The sequence below is a fragment of the Pongo abelii genome, chromosome 1, assembly GCF_028885655.2.
Source record: "Pongo abelii isolate AG06213 chromosome 1, NHGRI_mPonAbe1-v2.0_pri, whole genome shotgun sequence".
Classification (NCBI taxonomy): domain Eukaryota; kingdom Metazoa; phylum Chordata; class Mammalia; order Primates; family Hominidae; genus Pongo; species Pongo abelii.
The window spans coordinates 36736572-36752073 of record NC_071985.2 but is presented as its reverse complement, the minus strand read 5'-3'; the positions used below and the strand labels follow the sequence as shown (position 1 = coordinate 36752073).

Here is a 15502-nt window from a genome sequence, read left to right as displayed (position 1 = left end):
AAGAAGGTGGCCTTGGAGTGGACGGTGCAGTTGAGAAAACCAACCTGGAATAGAAAATCTCCCACGCCAGTCCAGCATGGGTGTGAGAGTTGGTGCAGAGCATGACAAATACCGGGTCACACCCAGCATGGACCTTTGTGACCCAGCTGGGTCAAAGACTTCTGAAGGCCTAGAAGTGGCAAGGAAGTCCCATTGGCTTATGCTCCACCATAGCCCCCTAAAGCCACCTCCCCTGTCTGCCGTGGATGTGGCTGTGGGAGAGTAGCCAGGCAGGGAGGCAAGACCCATGAGCAATAGAACACCCGGAGAAGACAGAAGACGACCTCTCCAGGAAAAGGAAGTGTATTGTGCCTCTAAATTCCAAGAACTGGAGAAGGGAGAGACAATAAGCATCTTTATTATCCAAATTCTAGAGGAAATGGCTCTGCGTAACAGCAGAACCTACTAGCTGCCAGGGTGGATGAAAAGTCACTCCTGAGGGTATCCTCCATGCTGGATCTGCACAAGGGCTCTGTGAGTCTGGCGCCTATTGGATGTCGGGCTGAGCCCAGTCTGCAGGGAACACAGCTGGCTGGTCCTGGAGCTCCCAGGAGGAGGCCTGGCCACAGGTGCCCCCTGTATACAATTGTGAAGGGAAAGCCTTCCTCCCAGGTGTGAAAATGACCAAGGCTCCTTGTTGGGCAGAGGAGTATCCCCAGCTTCATCGGGGCAAGCAGCCGGCGACAGGGTCTGGCCGGGGAGGCACTGGCACAAAGTTCATGGGGCAGAGCAGCAGCGGGCACATCTTCTCATGCTCCTTCAGTGCCTCTGTCAGGTGCTTCAGCTCCTCCGTCAACTTCCCGATCTCCCTCCGCAGCCTGGTGTTTTCTTGCTCCAGGCACTCATATTCCTGGGGGAGACAGAATGGGAAAAATCATTTCTGATGCGGTGTTCCCTTCCTCCGTCCTCCGGTGCCGCACTGCTTGTCTCTTGCCCATGAAAGCTGTCTCATTACGCATGTCCCCTCCACTGCTCAGATACACAGATATTTGTCTATTTGATGAGTGTCTCTCCCCTCCCACTGGGAGAAACAATTTATTGAGTGAGGTATAACTTACATAAAATAAAATGTATCTATTTTAAGTATGATCCAGTGAGTTTTGACAAATGTATACACCTGTGTTGATCAATACACGGAACATTTCCATCACTCCAAAAAGTTCCCCATGCCCCTGTGCAGTTAGTCCCCCCAAATGCTGATGTGCTTTCCGAAGATCTCTGTTGGGTTCACAGCTATACCCCCAGCACCTAGAACAGTACCTGGAACATAACAAATGTTTGTTGATTGCACTAACAAATGAATGAAAACATCCCTTGCCTTGGCTCTGCTCCAGCACTCACCTGTTCAGTTTCCTCTCCATCAGGGTTTACAGAGGCGCAGAACTGCAGGGTATCAGAGAGGTCCCTTAGCCCAATCCATACAATGTAGAAACCATCCATATCCAACTTGTTCTGGGCACTCCTGCCCTCAGTGGACAGACTCTGTCATTTCTGGGCTGCTGTACTAGACAAATCCTCTTTGCTGGGCATGGTGACTCAAGCCTGTAATCTCAGCACTTTGGGATGTCAAGGTGGGAGGATCACTTAAGGCCAGGAGTTTGAGACCAGCCTGGGCAACACAGTGGGACCCCATCTCTAAAAAAATTTTTTTTAAATTAGCCAGGCATGGTGATGCACACCTATAGTCCCAGGTACTTGAGAGGCTCCGCCAGGAGGATTGCTTGAGCCCAGGATTTCGAGGCTGCAATAAGCCATGATTACAGCACTGCACTCCAGCCTGGGTAACAGAGAAAGATCCCAACTCAAAAAAACAAAAAAACAAAAAAAAAAAAAGAAAGAGAGAAAAGAAAAAAGAAAAGAAAAAGCTCTTCTTTGTACTGATCCAAATGCTCTCACTTTCAAATGTACCTATTGGGTTTGGTTCCATTTAATAGAACCACATCTAGTAGATCCAATGCTTTTTTCAATATCGCAGTTCTTGAAATGTTAGGATACAGCATCGCAGGTCCTCTGAGTTCCTTGCATCAGGCTCTTCTTTGCCGTTCTGGGGACCCTCACCAACACACTCCAATTTACCAGAATATCTCAGAAAATGTTGCTCCCAGGATGCAATGCATGGTTCTGGAGACCATGCCAAGGGCAAATGTGTGGCAGTGACCTCTCCTGTGCTGGGCCCAAGCCGCTGAGGATTCTCCCTGAGCCTGCAGAGAAATGCAAGCTTTATCTGCATGTGCTGCTTCTCTGTCTGTCCTTGGATGATGATGGATGCTACGGGGCTTAAGGGTAGGATTTTACATCCATCTCCACTGAATTTCATTCCTTATTTGGACATCTTCCAGACCAGCAAAATTGCAAAATCTTTTGGAATCTCAATTGCATCGTCTCATGAATGGTGACAGCACACAGCTTTAAGCCATCCACTAACTTAACACGCAGGTCTTCCTTTTCTTCATCCAAGTCATTAATAAGTTCTACAATAAATAGCCAATGGCAGAGCTCTACGGCATGCCAATAGAGATCCTCTCTAGGCTGGCAATCTCATTTAAATCTTGCTGAAATGTTTTTGTTCATTTCTAGTTTATAGTAAGTCTTTGTTGTACCATGCACACCATGCATTTCCCAAGCTCAGGGCCCAATTGTGTTACGCATCACACTTTCTCTCTGACTAGTAATTTTAAGGGAGTATCACTAAAGAAATGTGATCTTATAGCCCCCAAAGACACATGCAAATTCTCAGCCCTGCCCCTTTGCTCATGCAGTTATCCTCAACTGGACAGCCTTCCTCCTTTTATGCATGAGTCCAGCTCAAGCCCACCACCTCCAGGAAGGCTTCCCTGACCACAGCACCTATAGGAACCACATCTTTTATTATGCGTTCTATTCTAGTTTGTATCACATCCAATTTCACTCATATTAAGTAATGTTTCTCCCCAAAGATCAGAAATGTAAAGGACCCAGGAACTTCTGCTACTCCTCTCCTCTACCCCCACCTGATGCGCCACAGCACCAGCATCTACATGCTCAGTGATTCCTCAGCCTTTATTCTCTGTTTCTTCTTTAACCCCATCCTTTCCTTTCAGAAGGGACTCTCAGCATCCTCCTCCCTTTAAGAACCAAGGGGTCTGGCGGGGCTGCCTGTAGGGTCTATCTGAGCCATTCCCCAGGCAGGCTCCCAGGGTGGTCTGGAGCACTCTCCAGGGCAGCAAGCTGTTCTGGGGCCATGTGGCTTCACCAGTACACCGGCCCCATTCTGCCTCCATCCTCCTCCCTGCCTCCCACTCCCAAGCCCTCATGCCCTCCTTTGACCTCTGACAAGCTCTAGTTCTGGAGTCAGAATTCTGTCTACAAACCCAGCCACAAGCCCTCCGTGGGCAAGAGGAGAGTCTGGATGAGAGGATGGGATGGAAGCCGAGGCGTCAAGGGAATCTTGCAGGCAACAGAGGGATGAGAAAAGCTGCAGCACGCACACACGTCTGCAAACACACACCTACACACTCTCATACACACTCACACTCTTACACACATACACATATACACACACACGTCTGCAAACACACTCACACACTCTCATACACTCACACACTCTTACACACATACACTTATACACACACTCACACACACGTCCGCAAACACACTCACACACTCTCATACACAGCCCGACACACACTCTCACACACATACACACTCTCACACACACACTCATATACAACCACAGACACACACACAGATACACACACAGTCACACACACGTCTGCAAACACACAGTCTCATACACAGCCACAGACAGACACTCTCACACACATACACACTCAACACACAGTCACACATACACTGTCACAGTCAGACACATACAGTCATACACACATACACACACCTCACACAGTCACACACACTCACAAAAACTCAGACTCACATGCACACTCCCCACATTCACTTTCACATACACACTCACACACACACGCACACTCCACCCTGCAGCTGGAAATGCCCTTCACTTTCAAGTAAAATGGAGAGTACGTTTGAATAGTTCCAACGTGCTAACATTGTAAGTAGATTCCAAAGGACAAGAAGCCCTCTTCCTTTGGTAGAATATTCCAAGCTGCCTTTCTACATATACTGAATTCCGCAGCAAGACGCTCTGAGCTTCCCAGTTTTGTCTCTGGAAGCCGTGTGCAGCCCTGTGGCCTGAGGCTTCCCTGAGGTCCACTGCCCTCCCCCAACCCATGCTCAGAGTCTTCAGAGCCGCCTGTCACAGGTACCCCACAGGCCCCTCATCTGCCTTCTCCATAGGGACTTTCTCTTCTAGGATTTAAGCATTACTCATAAACCCGCTGAGGGACTTTTATTGAGCTGAGGGAATAACAAGAAGAGAAGAAGTCAAAATCTTTAGGTGAGACGAGCCCTATGAAAATAAAAAGAGGAGCTGGGAGGGAAGAAAGAAGAGGCCAGAGAACACCGAATAGCAGCAAAGGGGGAAGAAATGAAACCACCTCACACCCAGAAGAAATTCCTGGAGCAAACGCAAACAAAAAGCAAGCAAAGAACATTAAACCCTTCATTATTTCCAAAAATATGACCCCTCTAGCTCGAATTCTGCCAAGTTCCAAATCCTTTGCTATGGGAGGGTTTGAGGTTGCTGTGCTCCCTCTCTGGGTATTTGCCGGGACAGTTTCAAAGCAGACACCTAAAAATTAGAGGTGGTGAAATCACTGTAGATCCCAGCTCTGCCTCAGAAATTAAGCTGCCTAAGGCAGTGGATCTCAAGTAGGGCAATTGTGGCAGTCTGCAGGGGACACTGGCAGTGTATGGAGACAGTTTGGGTTATCGCAGCTGGTCAGGGGTGCTACTACATCACGTGGCTAGAGGCCAGGGATGCTGCTCAACGTCCAGCAGCACACAAGACAGGCCCCCAACAACAAGGAATTATGCTGCCTCATGCATAAACAGTGTTGAGGCTGAGAAACCCTGTTCTGGGCATCTAGGAGCAGGTGACTGGGATCAACGGGCTGCCTAGGGATACGCAGGGTCCAGGGTGCCTCTGAGGCTGAAGACAGGATCAAGGACTGGTAAAGAAGTGGGTACCAGGGACCAGATATGACAACTAAGGTGAGAAAGAAAGCAGTAGGAACAGGCCAACAGGAGGCCATAGCCACACACAGACCCCATTTCACAAGTTAGAAAACTGAAGCTCTGAGAGGTACAGTGACTTTTCCAAGGTCACATAGACTTGGGATCTGACTCCTAACTTCAAGGTCAACTGCAAATCTCTTGTAGCATCAACAATTCTGCTTTTGGTTGGCAGTGCCTGGGTCCAGATTTCCCCATGATGGTTACCAGAAGTAAGAGGCCCTAAGTTCTCAGGACTTTAGAATAAGTCCACTGCCAAGCCTTCACTGATGCACTTCCCAGCAGAAAAACTGTGTTACCAGGAAGGGCTGTACAAATGAGTGCCATAATCAGTTTCTAAGCCATGTGGGTGCTGGCATGAAGCTCTCTCTTAGAACATGCAATATCTGAAAAAACCATGGCAACACACACCACAATCACATTGCCCAAGTCATTTGTCAGTTTGTGACATTTGGGGCTCCTGAGGATGGCACTGCTGCTTTCCTTTTGTGACTCAAAATTCTTTCTCAGTCTTACACCTTTGGGGTGCCTGGTCGAACCAGTCTGACCCACTTCTGAGCCACCTTTCAACCTGGGTGAGATGAGACCCTGACTGTTCACTTTGGTTCTCATTTGTCAGTGTGGACTTTGGCATGCGCCTAGTGTTCAGAGATGAATGCAGGTCGAAATCCCCACGGGAGGTGTAAGCAGGTTGAAGGGATGATTTCAAAGCCCACAGTGAACTCTGAGGTCTACAGACACATGTTAAGAACTGCTTCTCATCACCGTAGTCCAACTGCCAGCAACCACTGCCCAGAAAACTCTACGTGAAGGGGAACCCCAGCCCCTGCCTCTCTGGCTTGACAGAGCCTCTTCCCCATTCTCCCCTCCAAAGAGGTCTCGCCTTGACGGACACTCCTAGGACTTTGGAGATGGAGAACAAGGAGGGGAGGGAGGTGGCCGAAAAACTCCTAAGAGCTGCAACTGGGGCAAGTTTCTCAGGGTGTTGAAGGCAACAGAGGTTCAAGTACTCGCTTCAGCAGCACATATACTAAAATTGGAATGATACAGGGATTAACATGGCCCCTGAGCAAGGATAATATGCCAATTCATAAAGTGTTCCATATTTTTTTAAAAACCCAGGAAGATGAAAGAGCAAAAAAAACCCCAAAAAACCAGAGGCTCAAGTACAGGTGGAGTATGTGAGTGAGGTGAGGAGAGAAAAGTGGAAACTCTTGTTGCCCAGGCTGTAGTACAGTGGCGTGATCTCGGCTCACTGCAACCTCCGCCTCCCAGGTTCAAGCGATTCTCCTGCCTCAGCCTCCCGAGTAGTTGGAACTACAGGCGCACGCCACCACACCTGGCTAATTTTTCTATTTTTAGTGGAGATGGGGTTTCGCCATGTTGGCCAGGCTGGTCTTGAACTCCTGGCCTCAAGTGATGCACCCGCCTCAGCCTCCCAAAGTGCTGGGATTACAGGCACGAGCCACTGTGCCTGACCAAAAAGTGGAAACTTTAAACAAGTTTGCTCCAAATATCCCCCCTCAGGATATGCAAGAAATGCAAGTAAAGAGCTTGAGTTACTTTGAGATATTCAGGAATGCAATCCCTGCAGTGTGGGATAGAGGAACACATGAAGAAAGCCCTTTTGATGTGCTACAGTCTCCAGGGAGCAGCAGGCAGTGGCTGTCAGTGGCTGTTTTCTGGGCCCCTGGTGTCTCCCAATGAGCTGGCCTCACTCCAGATTTGAGGAGGAGGTTCCTATGCATGGTGTCCCCATCCTAGATTGGCCTGGGAGGTCCAGGGGTCCCAAGAGGCTTTCTGTCACGGCCCGCAGTAGTGTGCAAGGCGCTCTGTGCTCAACTCACTGGAGCTTGACAAAAGGGTTCTTTACACCATTTTTAAACCAGATACCTTGCCTCCAATAGTAGATTTGGTCATCCAATGACCCCCACAGCTACAATGCCCTCCTGGAAGGAACAGGGAAGGGATTACTCACGTGGTGAGTAATGATTTGGTTCAGAGATGACGTTCCTTTGGTTCTGCAGAAGGTTTGGGATATATTTCCATTCTCCTAAGCCAGTCATCTGCTTCCTCACCCACTTGTGACCAGCGACACTCGTGTGGAGCTAGTGAGGCTAAGGTGAGGGCTACAGCTCTGGGGTCTGTATACAAGTGGAGCCGCTGTCCTGGCCTCTTTGACCCTGTGATTCTCAATAAAGCTGGTCTTGCTGAGGTGATCTGCCAGTGGTGAGTAATCCTGACCCATTCCTTCAGCCCCACAGATAGAGAGGAGAAGGGGGTGCTCTTCTATGGAGTGTCTGGGCTTCAGATCAACCCGCCCCATTTCTGAAAAGGGCAGCTGGCATGACTGTCATGCAACACAGTCTCTGGGTTGGAGAGCAGGCCAGGGACCCTACAGAAGAGGTCTCCACCCCACAGTTCCAAGAGAGGTCAGATAGTGGTAAACGTGGCACCACTCTGAAGTTCCCAAGCACCTGGTTCACTCGGTTATCAAATGCAGCAGTGACAGAAAGCGCGAGAGGGCCAACACTTCATATGGGTACTTTTTTGATATTGTAGTAAAATTCCGTGAGTATTTACATTACCTTCTGTGGTAGGCAGCATAATCGATTCGCCCCTCACAGAAGTTTACATTCTAATCTCTTGAACCTGTGACTATGTCACCTTACATAGCAAAAGGGACTATGCGGATGTGATTAAGAAGCATGAGATGGGGAGACTATCCTGGATTATCCAGGCAGGCCCAATGTAATCATAAGGGTCCTTGTAAGTGAAAGAGGGTGTCAGGGAGTCAGAGAAGATGTGACAATGGAAACAGCACCAGAGTAACGCAGCCTGAGAAAAATGCAACCGGCCATTGCTGGCTTTGAAGATGGAAGGAGACTACAAGCCCAGGAACACTGAGGCCTCTGGAAGCTGGAAAAAGCAAGAAAACGAATCTTCTCCAGAACCTCCAGAAGGAAGGCAGCCCTGCTGCCATCTTCATTTTGACCCAATATGACCCACTTCTGATGTGTGACTGCCAAAGCTGTAAGATAGTAAATTTGTGTTGTTTTAAGCCACCAAATGTGTGAGAGTTTGTTTCAGCAGCAGTAGGAAATTAACATCCTTTCCTTGGGAAATTCTAGGCTTCCCACCGACAGGCAAGGCATGAGATCTTCCTCCTCTCTTTGTGACCCAATGGCAATGCCTTCGTATTTGGGAAATGGATCTACTTAACTGCTCCATGAAAGATCTGGTCCAAGATATTGTCTTCCGGATACATATTCAGTCCAGATTTACAACTGATGTTTTTAAAACTAGTTTTTAAAAGTATTAATGCACCTGGCTGGGACTAGGAGCTTCTTCAGGAGTAACGCCTTGGCCATCCAGCAGCACATGTGGTCTGAATACAGGGCCATGCACTAACTGGGAGCCACAGGTCCCCTCTGGGGGCTATTTTGGTAACATGACGCTAGAACCACAATTGCTTCAGGAGCAAGGGGGAAGAAAGAAAGGAGGCAAAGGGCATTGCCATTCTTCTGTGGAAATTCTTCAGAACAAAGGCTGGGAGGGACCTTCTGTGACACTAGTCTAGAGACCCCAGTCTCTTTCTAGGGCCCAGCCTTCTGACTTCTAGGAAAGAATCTGACATTTATGATTTATGCCACACTGTGAATTTATATCGGAAGGTCACCTCTCTGTGGAGCATGTGTGTTCTAAATTTGTTCTCTGTTCATTGTTAGATATTTAAGATTGCCGTTTTCCTCTCCTCTCCCCAACACACCTCAGAGTTTTCACGTTGCCAATGCCCCAGAATGGCCTTGCTGAGAAAAGCATGGCAGGAGACCTGGCACAATGCCTCATGCCTGTAATTCCAACACTTTGGGGGGCCAAGGCAGGTGGATCGCTTGAGTCCAGGAGATTGAAACTACCCTGAGCAATGTGGCAAAACCCCATTTCTACAAAACTACAAAAATGGCCAGGTGCAGTGGCTCACACCTGTAATCCCAACACTTGAGAGGCCGAGGCGGGTGAATCACAAGGTCAGGAGTTCAAGACCAGCCTGGCCAATATGGTGAAACCCCATCTCTACTAAAAATACAAAAAATTAGCTGGGTGTAGTGGCGGGCGCCTGTAGTCCCAGCTACTTGGGAGGCTAAGGCAGGAGAATCGCTAGAACCCAGGAGGCGGAGGTTGCAGTGAGCTGAGATCATGCCACTGCACTCCAGCCTGGGCAAACAGAGACTCCGTCTCAAAAAAAAAAAAAAAAAAAAAGCCTACAAAAATAAGGGCTGAGGGGCTGAGGTGGGAAGATTGCTTGAGCCTGGGAGGTGGAGGCTGCAGTGAGCCATGATCATGCCATCACACTCCAGCCTGGGCAACAGAGCAAGATCCCATCTCAAAAAGACAAGAAAGTATGGCAGGAGAGAGCTAAACTAAAATCTTTAATTACACACACCAACCCCGACAAAGACAAGAACATGGAATGGTGGCCCATTCCTCAGATAGATCCTTGGATGCTTTTGAGGCCAGTTCCTGGTATGGAGCAGCTCCATGTCCCAACTGCAGGATTATGCAGGTGTATGCATGAGGGCGGAGGGAAAAGGAATGGCTTAGGATAAATCCTAGGCTTCTGATTTGAGTGATGAGAAAGATGGTTCGCTCCATTAACTACAGTTTGAAGACAATGAGAAGAGAAAGTCTCAGGGTAAATGGACAATAACACTCTTTTATGGATGTGGTACATCACAGGAGCCTGCAGTGGACCCATGGGGAAACAGCTCAGCAGACTGAAGTTATGGGGTCTAGGGTCCAGGACAGAGGGCCTGCCTGGAGTAATCAATGTTGGGAGCTGATGCTGGGAGAACAGATTAATAGATTAAGTCTTCCAGGGTGAGAAAAAAAAAAAGGGCAGAGTTTGAAACACTGGTCACCACCAACATTTAAGGAAATAGAGGGTAGAAGGCTAACAAAGAAATGGAGAAAAAATTGGTGAAGAGGGTCAGGAAAACTAGGAAATGTGGTCTTTTAGAAGCAAAAGAGGGGAAAGCTTTAAGAAGAGATGGGTCCAAAGTGTCGAATGTTCTAACAAGGTAAAGGATGATGAGACCAGAAAGAAAGTCCTGGATAGGGCAGTGCCAGGGCACTGGTGGCTGCAATGGGAGCAGTTTCTGTAGGGTATGTGTGTGTGTGTGTGTGTGTGTACACACACACACATTGGGTACATGTGTGGATGTGTGTGTTTGTGTGTACATATATGTGTGTTGAGTTGAAAGGGGGTAGCAGAAATTAAATCACAGAGGATTGGGGAATAACCAGGAACCAGGGACACAGAGACAACAGGTGTAACTACTCTTTTTTAAGAAGCAAGGATGTTAGCGGATTACTTTGGAGGGAAACAAAACAAAACAAGAAGCAAGGACGTGAGGGAAGAAAAGAAATGGAGCAAGAACTTGAAAGGGAATCAGGGTCCAGAAGAGGCTTTGTTTTGTTTTATAATGAAAGAAACTTGAGCATGAGAAGCACTCAGTGGATGAGGGAGAAATGAACATGTCCGTGAGCAAACAGTGAGAACAGTGGGCTGGAAGGACCTGGCAGAAATTAGATATGAGTGTTGCTGAAATCGTGATAAAGAGAACAGTGATGCCATCACCCCCACTCCCGTGCAAGGGCAGAGGCTGTGTGGCTCTAAGCTGGCTTGCCCCCACCACGGTCTCACCTCATGGAGCTTGTCAGCCTTCTGGGTCTGCTTCTTCCGACTTCTCTGAGCAGCAACTCGGTTTTTTTCTCTCCTTCGGACCTTCCTGTCATCATCCTCAGGGCTCTGGGGAAAAACATTGGGTGGGTGTGATGTCGTGGCCCCTTGCCTTACCCTTTTCTGCCCTGTCTCATCACTCAGCGTTGTTCACTGAGCTTCATCATTTGCTTTGCAGTAGACAGCAGCACTAGTTGGTACACCAATGGGCTCACAACAGCCCCTTGCCCAGGAGCACTCACCATGTGAGTGTGTAAAGTGTGTGGTGTGACTGCCGTTTAAAAGATGAGGAATAAGAAACTCAGAGAGGTTAAGGACCTTGCTCCAGGTATTACAGCCACTAAGTGGGTGAGTGGGAAGTGGAACTCAGGTCTGTTGGTCTCCAAATCAACGTTCATAAACCTCTAGCCCACAGGGCGTGTGCCTGGAAGAGCTGTGGTGTCAATGTCGTCCATCTGAGACTGGAAAGCTGGGTGGGGGCGGGGGGCGGTGGAGAGATCTGCTATCTGGAACTTGCTGTTTGTCAGTCCTTACACTACTACGCATGAAAGGTACTTTTGATACTGCATGCAAATCATGATTACACTTACAACTAATTGCAGCCACATAACTCTACCAACACACCAAATGACCTTAAACCCCACTGACAGTGTACTCATTTGAACAATGCTTGGCTGACATTTTGTTTCAGAAGTCAGAGTGAATCAGAAAGCAAATTTTTGATGTGTCTTGAAAGCTGTTAGCTATATGTAAGATTTAACCAAATTCAGTCAAATCCCTCAAGAGTGATCATGAAACAGGCAGGCGGAAAAATGCACCAACCATGGTAAAAACACTTCAATCAGCTATAGAAAACATGAAAAAGGAGAGCACTATTTGCTTTCTAGAACCCCATGAGAAGACACCACCAAGCGGGAAAAATACCACACTTACAGAGTTTAAGAGCCAAGAGGTACAAACACAGGAAAACTACTCGGTTATTAATATTCACGGAACGCAAATATTAATAACACAAAAAAGGATATTTTCAATTATCATTTGATCTCATCTTGTATTCCACATAAGACACACATCTTCCCAAGCTATTGCAGGTAAGAAGTTTCAGATATGCAAGAATATAAAGGCATAAAAAGGAGAGGAATAAATAACATACATAGCAAATAGAAGCTTAAGGGAACAAAGTATGATAATACAGTCTTCTAGAGAGGCAAAGAAGTCTTGATAAACAAAACCAGAACATTACAGGGGAACATGTGGTTAGAAGACAGCTCTTAAGCTTTAGAATCACACAGATCCTAGTTTTGTCTCTTAGTGTCAACATGGCCTTGTGTAAATGGTTTAAATTCTCTAAATTTTCAGTTTTCTCATTTATTGTAAGCATAATTCATTCATTCTTTCAGTATGTATTAACTGAGCACCTACCACGTGCCAGACACTGTCCTAGACACTGGGGATACAAGCCCTAAACAAAGGGTCAGTGAACTCTGCAGACTTGGTGCTAACAGCCTAATGCTTAGGATTGGGATGCGATGAAATGAGATTTTGTCCTAAAGCTCCCAGCACACAGTATGCCCTCAAGAAGTTATCTGCCTTTGTTGAAGTTGCTACTTTAAAAAAAAAAAAAATGTATTCTGTATAGTGCTTTTCATGCCTCTTTGCTCTCTGTAATCAAAAAGTCACTAGCACAAGAAAGCAGCCTGCATGCTGCCCTCGGGGAGCTGACTCTAAACTGGACTCATCACCATGATCACACCTGCCAACCCAGCAGAAACATTTAATCAAGACAGAAAAAGGTGAGCAAAAGTTAGAGATAGTATTACGTTATTAACCATATCTGATTCAGTCTCAAAAATCCTGAGAGGTTGATGTTACTATATTCATTTTACAGATGGGGAAACGCAGGGTCCGAGAGGTTAAACAAATTGCTCAAGGCTGCTCAGCTTGTGTGTGGCAAAGCCCAGGCCCAAACTCAGATCTCTGTGACACTCCAGCGACACCTGATGACATGTGCCGGGCGCTGAATTGGGAAGGTGGGGAGTAAGGATGAAAAGACCCAGTCTTCGTCGTAAGGCAGGTGGCCAAGACCCAGGCAAAGTTTCCAGACGGCCGTCCCTGTGGCCAACCTGGTCTCTTTCCTGACTGCGCCGCTGTAAACGTTGCTAGGGGACAGAGAACTGGGAAGGGGCCAAGAGTTTCCACCAGCTGGGGGCGGAGTCGGCCCTTTGTGGGTCTCCCCCTCCCAGGCTGACTAGTCCCGCGTTCTCCATTCCCGCGGCAGCACCCCCCCCTCCCCCACCCAGGGGAATCCTGGAGGGGCTACATGCGCGGGCGGTGGGGTGGCAGTCGCTGGCTGCGCCAGGATGGGGCGGCCCCCAGGGCAGTGCGGAGCCCACGTGCCGGGGAGCACCGGCCATGCCCTGCCCAGCCAGGCGTCGGCGCCCTCGGGCTTCTTCCCCCAGAGGGCGCAGGAGCTGGCTCAGGAGCCATTCCAGGCGCCGCGGACACTGTGCGCACGCCAGGGTCCCTGAATCGCCCCCACCCCCCCCACACCCCTACGCCCCTACCTCTGCTTGTCTCTGGCCGCACCCGCCACCTCTGCACCTCCGCGGTCACCACCACGCAACTCCGGCACCCACCTCCTCGCCCCCCGCGGCGCGCCGGTCCCCGCACTCCACGGCCCTCCCTGAGCCTCTCGCCCTCTACCTGCGGCTGCGGCTGCGGCTGCGGCTGGTTCCCGGGCGCCGCGACGCTCCTCTGCAGGACGCTGCCGGCGGCCGGGAGCCCTTGCGACATGCCGGGCGCTCCTCCGGCCCGGCCCGCCCCGCCCCGCCCGCGCGCCCTGCCAGTGGGGCTGCCTACGGGCGCTGTCCCGCCGCCGGCATCCTCGTGCCGCACCCACGGCCTCGCGCCGGCCCCGCCCCCTCAGGCTTCCCGCTCTCCGCGCTCCTCCACGCGTCGGCCCGGTGTCCCCGCGCGCCAGTCCCGGCAGCCGTCCTTCCCGTCCCACGTCTGCCCCGCCCTCCTTCTCCCACCCCCGCCTCGTTTCCTCCTCTGCCCGCCCTCTCTCCGCACCTCGGGGTCCCAAATCCCACCCCTGCCGCGGCTTTCCGCCGGCGCCCCGCGCTTCGTGGAAGTCACGTGGTGGCTCTGAAACCCCGGAGGGAACGCGAAGCCCACCCACGCGAGGCGACGTCCGGGCGGGTGGGGGCCACGGGGGCGCCATGCAGCCTTTGGGGTCCTTCGGCCGCTGCTGGGGAACTCAGGTTGAGAAACACAGTGGGTGTTTTGGGGTCGGTGGGTTTTTCCGGGTCCCATCGCGGCATCTTCCTGCGCCTCAGCCACGCCCTGCGCCCGCCCCCCGGCGCGGGGGTCACAGTCCCGGGGGACTTTCTCCGTGGCGATCAGTCATCCGGGCGCCACTCTCGCTCCTCCAGCGGCCCCGAAGCCGCGGCTCTGGGGCGAAGAAGCCGGCTTCACCGAGTCCCACCGCGCACCCCGAGCCACGGGCGCCCCAGGGACTCTGCAGGGAGTGCCTGCCCTTCCCGTCTCGGGTCCGCCGGGCTGTGGGAGGGAACGAGGCAGGGCGGCCCCGAGGGTGAATTCCCGGAGCGGAGGGTGGGCGTGGGGAGGATGTCCCGGACAAAAACGGTGACGGGCTTCCCTGAGAGCGAATCTGCCACGTGGGACGTCACTAGTGACAGGTTTGGGGATCTGGACCCGCCATGCCACGGTTAAACGGCCCAGATCATTTTTCTTTTTCAAGATTTATCTGCTCGTGCCAAGCTGGGGACCGGGTTGAGGTAGGGCAATTCCCTGTCCACCTGCCTGCCCGTCAAAAGATGCGAAGCCAAGACAATTACACGTGGTCCTAGCGAAGGAAACACTAGCGACCACAGGCTGTGGTCTGCATGCTGTGAGCACCGGGAAAGATAACCGCGACTCGGGATGGGCGGGTGGGAACCAGACCAGAAGGGCAGAAGTGCCTACTAAGTGTGGTCCCTTGGGTCTTCAGGTTTGTGGGCAGCAGTGGGCATGGGGGACAGGCATTTCCGATTCCTTTTTAAGTCTTAAATGAGTGCACGTGCCCCCCGCCAGGATTTAAGACCCACTCTTGCAAAAGCTTTGAGAGAGCTTGAGTGAACTTGGCTGCCTGGCGGCCAGCGGGAAAACGAGCGGAGATTCTTGTCTGTGTGATCAGAAGCTTCGGCCAACTGAGAGGTGGGGAGGAAGACGGAGGGTGGACGCAGCCCTTTAGAGTTGCAGCGCCACACTCCACACTAGCAAGGCTGCGCAGCAGAGCCAGCGCTACGCTGGGTTATCTGCCCGGATTAATCTTCTCATCTCCGTTATTTCATCACTCAGCTTAACTCGTGGTTGCCCCGGGACTATTTTGCATCCCACAAGGTACCCAAACAAGGTGCCTAGCATAGCACGCTACATACACTCAACAGGTGCTCAGTATATGTATTGCACTAGGTCAGCTGAAAGCTCTCATTCTTGAAGCACTAAAAGGACTCTAACGAGCTAGGAAAACCTCTGGGTCAAGGGGTTATCATTTTCAGAAGTGATTTCATTCCCCAGTGTTTTTTGTGCACA

At 50.4% G+C, this 15502-nt stretch overlaps 1 protein-coding gene and 1 non-coding gene across 3 annotated transcripts; one reads left to right on the top strand and one right to left on the bottom strand.

The window, feature by feature from the left end:
• Window positions 1-381: 381 nt before the first annotated feature.
• Window positions 382-14511, bottom strand: BATF3 (basic leucine zipper ATF-like transcription factor 3). 2 transcript variants are annotated; one of them, XM_054520797.1, is made up of 3 exons: window positions 14088-14511; window positions 10871-10975; window positions 382-889 (listed from the first exon to the last, which is right to left on the bottom strand). In XM_054520797.1, the coding sequence occupies exons 1-3, from the start codon at window positions 14127-14129 to the stop codon at window positions 701-703; spliced, it is 336 nt and encodes a 111-aa protein (XP_054376772.1). In that variant the 5' UTR covers window positions 14130-14511; the 3' UTR covers window positions 382-700. The 2 variants fall into 2 exon arrangements, with proteins under 2 accessions (XP_054376772.1, XP_024087081.1); XM_024231313.2 differs by lacking the exon at window positions 14088-14511 and adding an exon at window positions 13610-13905.
• On the top strand, window positions 6173-6276 carry LOC112131022 (U6 spliceosomal RNA). Its single transcript, XR_002913182.1, has one exon. It is a non-coding gene; the product is annotated as a U6 spliceosomal RNA (small nuclear RNA).
• Window positions 14512-15502: the final 991 nt, after the last annotated feature.